This window comes from Rhinopithecus bieti, unplaced genomic scaffold (genome assembly GCF_001698545.2).
Source record: "Rhinopithecus bieti isolate Rb0 unplaced genomic scaffold, ASM169854v2 scaffold_32059, whole genome shotgun sequence".
Classification (NCBI taxonomy): domain Eukaryota; kingdom Metazoa; phylum Chordata; class Mammalia; order Primates; family Cercopithecidae; genus Rhinopithecus; species Rhinopithecus bieti.
In genome coordinates, this window is record NW_016813587.1 from 347,790 (window position 1) to 354,364 (window position 6,575).

General features: G+C 47.6%; 1 protein-coding gene across 4 annotated transcripts in view; it reads right to left on the minus strand.

The window, feature by feature from the left end:
* The window catches only part of WDR62 (WD repeat domain 62), a 59,501-nt gene that overhangs the window by 35,348 nt on the left and 17,578 nt on the right, over positions 1 to 6,575 (minus strand). For all 4 annotated transcript variants that reach the window (XR_001880773.1, XM_017848666.1, XM_017848667.1 and 1 more), the window contains exons 8-9: positions 6,043 to 6,203; positions 4,226 to 4,415 (exon numbers count right to left, since the gene is read on the minus strand). Coding sequence is in view for 3 of the 4 variants with exons in the window: in XM_017848666.1 (XP_017704155.1) it covers positions 4,226 to 4,415; positions 6,043 to 6,203 (351 nt within the window). In the remaining variant the exon portion in view is untranslated. The remainder of the gene's footprint in view (positions 1 to 4,225; positions 4,416 to 6,042; positions 6,204 to 6,575) is intronic.

A 6,575-nucleotide genomic window follows, 5' to 3' on the forward strand; every position in this document is an offset into this window, starting at 1 on the left:
GCCAGGATAGTCTCGATCTCCTGACCTCGTGATCCGCCCGTCTCGGCCTCCCAAAGTGCTGGGATTACAGGCTTGAGCCACCGCGCCCGGCCCCGGCCTACTATTTCAAAAGAAGGTAAAAGATATTTAAAAAATGATCCAAGATATGAAAACAACCTAGAAAACTCAGAAACAAAGTGATGTAACTTAAAGAAAGAACTAGGTCAGGTGCAGTGGCTCACGCCTGTAATCCCTGCACTTTGGGAGGCTGAGGTGGGCAGATCACTTGAGGTGAGGAGTTCGAGACCAACCTGGCCAACATGGCAAAATCCTGTCTCCATTAAAAAAACAAAAATTAGCCAGGCATGGTGGTGCGTCTGTAATCCCAGCTACTCAGGAGTCTGAGGTGGGAGAATCGCTTGAACCTGGGAGCCTGAGGTTGCAGTGAGCGGAGATCACGCCACTGCACTCCAGCCTGGGTGACAGAGTGAGATTCCATTTCAAAAAAAACAAAAAACAAAAAACTTGTACTTATACGTTCATAGCAATGGTATTCACAATAACCATAAGGTAGAAACAACCCAAGTGGCCGTCAACTGATAACAGAGAACAAAATGTGTTCTATCCATACAATGAAATACTATTCCGCCATAAAAAGGAATGAAGTACTGACACATGCTACAACATGGATAAATCTTGAAAACATTACGCTAAGTGAAAGCCAGGCAGAAAAGCCCACATATTCTATGATTTCAAAATTATAAAAAATATTCAGGTCAGGCATGGTGGCTCACACCTGTAATCCTAGCACTTTGGGAGGCCAAGGTAGGTGGATCACCTGAGCTCAGGAGTTCGAAACCAGCCTGGGCAACACGGTGAAACCCTGTCTCTACTAAAATACAAAAAATTCATCAGGCATGGTGGCATATGCCTGTAATCCCAGCTACTCTAGAGAGTGAGGCATGGGAATTGCTTAACTCGGGAGGTGGAGGTTGCAGTGAGCCGAGATTGTGCCTCTGCATTCTAGTCTGGGTGACAGAGCGAGACTCCATCAAAAAAAAAAAAAGAAAGAAAGAGGAAAAGAAAGGAAAGAGCTGGGTGTGATGGCTCAGGCCTGTAATCGCAGCACTTTGGGAGGCTGAGGTGGGCGGATCACGAGGTCAAGAGATCGAGACCTGGCTAACACAGTGAAACCTCGTCTCTACTAAAAATACAAAAAATTAGCTGGGCGTGGTGGCGGGCACCTGTAGTCCCAGCTACTCGGGAGGCTGAGGCCAGAGAATGGTGTCAACCTGGGAGGCGGAGCTTGCAGTAAGCTGAGATTGCACCACCGTACCACTCCGGCCTGGGCGACAGAGCGAGCGAGACTCAGTCTCAATAAGGAAGGAAAGGAGAGAAAAGAAAAGAGAAAAGATTCAGAACAGGCAAATCCATAAAGACAGAAGCAGGTTAGTAATTTCCATGGATGGGGGGAGTGGGGAATGGGGAGGACTGCTTAACAGATACAGGATTCTTTTGGGTGGCTGGGTGATGAAAATGTTCTGAAACTAGAGAATAATGATGGCTGCATGACACTGTAAGTGTACTAAATGCCACCAAATGGTAACTTTAAAATAGTTGAAATGGTAAATTTCATGTCATGTATATTTTACCACTATATATATATGTAATTCCCCATTCCAAAATAAACAGGGGTCAAAAGGGAGAGACTATAGTATATAATGGGTACATATTCAGATCCTGTAAATATAGCATAACTATTTTAAAAATTGGAGAGAATAGAGAGAACATATGCAATACAATTGTTTTAACTGTCTTCAGAATTGAAGAGCTGTCCGTTCTCAGACTGTTGCATGTAAATGTGGGAAAAAGCAAATGAGTTAATAGGGATATTCTAATTCCATCATCCCCTATCTCCTTAAGAACTAGGCTTCTGGAAGCATCAACCCAATAGCTATGAGCATCCCTAACACCCAACTTATGATTCTGAAATCCCAATTTGTACTAAAAAAATACACCTGGCCTTTTCTTTCTCTCTCTCTTTTTTTTTTTTTGTGATAGGGTTTCACTCTATCACCCAGATTGGAGTGCAGTGGCTTGATCTCAGCTTACTGCAACCTCTGCCTCCCGGGTTCAAGCGATTCTCATGACTCAGCCTCCCGAGTAGCTGGGACTATAGGCGCCCACCACCATGCCCGGCTAATTTTTTGTTATTTAATGGAGACAAGGTTTCACCATGTTGACCAGGCTGGTCTCAAACTCCTGGGGTCAGGTAATTCCCCTGCCTCAGCCTTCCAAAGTGATGGGATTACAGGCATGAGCCACTGCACCCAGCCCAAAAAAATAAACATGGTCTTTTCAAGAAATGGTTGATTCCTGATATGGGACAGGAAAGGTACAAGATGAGACTGGAACATATTGGCATCCCAGGCAGCAAGGTGGCTATCAAGAAATACTAGGGTCATGTCCAAAGGACTCAGGAGCCAATGTTAAGAGGCTCTTACTGGCCAAAGATGGGATGATATGAGCTCCAATAAAGTTAATAATTACAATAGATTAAAACATATCTGATATATTTAAATATATATGAGTTTATAATGATATTAACTAAAACTGGTTACCTTTAGAGGATAGGGAACCAATTCATTATCTTGAAAACTGGTATATAAAGGGAAAGAATCAAGTATTTCTCCTGCCTTTCCTATATGAAGTATAGCACTGGGTGACCAAATGGCAGATGAGAGCAAATATCTCTTCATGTAAGTAGTCCAACTAATAAAAATAAATTATAGACTTAGAATATCACCATATTGCAACCCTCAATAAATGGACAAAGTTCTTTGTCACGGTCCTGAATCTGGCCACTGAAAACACAATTCCTCTAGGCCAAACATTCCCAGTAAGAAATTTTCAGCCCCCCCGCCAAAGCCCCTGCCTAATAGCTGCAACTATAGATGCGCCTGGCTAATTTTCAATTATTTTTTGTAAAGCCGGGGTTTCCTCATGTTGCCCAGGCTGATCTCAAACCCCTGGACTCAAGTGATCTGCCCACTTCGATTTCTCAAAGTGCTGGGACTACAGGCATGAGCCACCATGCCTGGCTAACTTTCGAGAATTTTTTTTTTTTGAGACGGAGTCTCGCTCTGTCGCCCAGGCTGGAGTGCGGTGGCCGGATCTCGGCTCACTGCAAGCTCCGCCTCCCGGGTTTATGCCATTCTCCTGCCTCAGCCTCCCGAGTAACTGGGACTACAGGCGCCCGCCACCTTGCCCGGCTATTTTTTTTTGTATTTTTTTAGTAGAGACGGGGTTTCACCGTGTTAGCCAGGATGGTCTCGATCTCCTGACCTCGTGATCCACCCGTCTCGGCCTCCCAAAGTGCTGGGATTACAGGCTTGAGCCACCGCGCCTGGCTAGAGAATTTTTTAAAACCCACAAACTCACTCTCAGAAAATAAAACTTCAAAACTTTTTTTTTTTTTTTCTAGACAGGGTCTCACTCTGTTACTCAGGCTGGAGTGTGGTGGCACAATCACAGCTCACCGTAGCGTTGACATCCTAGACTCAAGTGATCATCCTGCCTCCGCCTCTCGAATAGCTGAGACCACATGTGTGTGCCACCATGCCTGGCTAATTTTTAAAAATTATTTGTAGAGACAGGGTCTTGCGTTGCCCAGGCTTGTCTCAAACTCCTGGGCTCAAGTGATCCTCCCACCTCAGACTCCCAAAGTGTTGGGATTACAGGTATGAGCCACCATGCCTCGTCTTCAACTCTTTTTTTAAAAAAGCAGTGAAATACAGAAACAATCTCCACAGCAAAGCTTTCTGCAGAGTGCATGTTCCTGCCGCAGGGCCTCTGTGCTTGTGGTTCTTCCCAGCAGTTGCAGGTCTCACTCCCCAATTTCCTGCAGGTCTCTGCTTAAATGTCCTCAGGAAGGCCTTCCCTGACCCCTCTCCTCTCTAGAATACCACCTGGATTCCCCTTCCCCTTCCCTGCCTCGTTTTTCTTCAGAGGGTTACTGCTACTTGGCGTGTTATTCGCTGATGATGTTTCCAGGTTTCCTTTCCCATCTAAATGTGAGCTCTTAAGGGCAGGGTTTTTGTGTCTGTGAACTCAGCACCTAGGACAGGGCCTGACACACAGGAGGGAGTCAAGGAGTATCTTCTGAAGGAATTACTGAATGGGTTCCCAAACTGTGGGGAACTGTGCAGAGGCTGAGCAGGGGCAGAGGGAGGGAGGGGGGGCTCACCTCCACGTTCCAAACGTAGGAGCTGTGGAAGAGCTCTGACCACACCTTGCCCACTCTGTTGATGTCCTTGACATCCCAGATGTAGATGCTGTGGTCCTTATACACGCAGGACAGCCACTGGTGGATGGGGTCGAAGGTCAGTGCCACTGTATCTGGGTAGACTGCTTCCGCCTTCCTGTGGAAGAGGAAGCTAACAAGGCCACATGGGTAATCAGTCACCATCAATGTCACTGAGTAGTGACAGCCACCTCTAGTGACAGTGGAGCTGCCTCCCTGGCAGTGCCATGCCTCATGGTATTTGTGGCCATCCATCTCTCCTGCTCCAATTCTACTTCACCCTCTTCCCTCTTCCTCTGCTTTGCTTCTCATGTAGAGGATACAAACCGGCAACTTTTGCCTGGCTCTGAGAGCAACTGAGTTTTTGATTCCTATGAATATTTCTCTCCCATCATTTCACCCAACCCAAGCTCCTGCTCTCTCTCTGAGCATAGAAAGATAATAGGCATGTATCTCAGGTCCCACCTCTTCTTGGCCTCACCAACGCATGATCAAAAAGCCTCTGTGCCCTAAGGAGGCTCGGGAGCTGTCCCTTAGCCTGGGGTCTCCCTATGAAGGCTACAGTTTACTGAGCATTTACACTGTGCCAGGCTGAGAATTTTACCTGCAATAAATTCTCACAACCACGATAAGAGGTAGGCACTGTATTTTACACATGAGAAAATGGAAGCACAGGGAGGTATAGTCACCTTCCCAAGGTCACACAGCACAACAGAAGGCAGCAGAGTTGTGAGCCCAGCTACTGTAACACAACACTGCCTGTGGGTTGCTCACCCCCTCCTTTCCTTCATGCCACCCAGTTCCCCTGTTCAGGTCCTGTCATGGAAAAGGCACCCAGGAGCTAGTATCCAGAAATTCACAAAGAGGCAGCCCTAGGCACCCGGCACCCCCTGGTTAGGTAGCCCCCAATTCCATAAAACAGACTTGCAACAAAGGAGAAGACAAGTCACAGCCTAGCACTTCCATCCACTTTCGACACAGCAGCAGAAGGACCTAACATGTAAGGCCTGGTCATTTACCCCAATGCCTGAAACCCCCAGCAACTGCCCACTGACCTGAGGATAGACTACAGGCGCCCTACACTGGCCTCATCTCCCACCATCCTCCCCGGGCACACTGGGCTCTGGTCACACAGTCCCTTACTATTCCTGCAACATGACAAGCCCGGTGTACTGTCACCTCAATTGCTGGGACCCAGCTCTCCACACAGCGGCTCCTTCTCACCAGACACCCAATCAGCACAGCCCACCCCGGGCACTCTCCTTCCCGAGTCCTTGCTGTGTTCCCCAAAGCACTGATGCCTATCTGAAATTACCTTCTTTGTTACTTGTTTATCATTGAGCCCCCCTGCTATACTGCACAGAGGTAGAGATTTTGCTGCTTCACTATAGGTGTATCCTGCTTCCAGCCCAGGGCTGACACTTAGCAGCTGCTTAGTAGGGGTCAGTCATGTGGATGCAAACACTCCACCACATTCACAGCTTCTCTGCACTGTTCTTCACCGTGCTGACCGCTATCTGAGATGATATTGTTTATTCCTTTGTTTTCTCACTGACTGTTTCTTCCCCTACCCAGCCTCACTTCTCACTGTGAAGCTTGCCTTGGAAGGCAAGGACTTTTCTGCTTTGTAATGCCCAGGGCTGAGAGTCATGATGAGTATTTGTGGGATGGACAGATATATGGATCTGGAAGCACGGATGAATGTCAGTGGAGAGACTCTGGGTGGGCCCCTCCCGTTCCCTCTCCCTGCAGGGCAGTACCTGGGCTCCAGGCCCTGTGCCACATCTACCCCAAGGTAGTGTGGCTTGGGCAGGTTGGCGAGGTAGTGCAGGCTGTGGGCCTGGAAGATGCGGACTATCCCATCTGTGCAGCCACAGAAGATGAGCTCCTGGCTGACACAGAGGCAGGAAGACAGGGAGACCTGTAGGGGCAAAAGGGACCCCTGTGGATTTGGCGCTTCATGTGGCCTGGCCCAGGGACATGGGGACTGACAGAGTAGCCTTAGGCCTCCAGAGAAGACTTATAGTTCCTTGGGTCTAAGACACCCATTTTTGCATATTTTAAGATTTCTGAAATCAGGATATAGTATACTGCTGCTATTGAAAGACATGTGCCCCCAGGTAGACAGAGACATGAACGGAGACAGAGATGTCACTGCTGTCTACAGAGAAACGTAGCTATGCAGACTGCAACTTCAGGTAAGTCACTTGTAGTAACAGGGTTGAATGTTAAGCTTAAATTTTTTTTTTTTTGAGACGGAGTCTCGCTCTGTCGCCCAGGCTGGAGTGCAGTG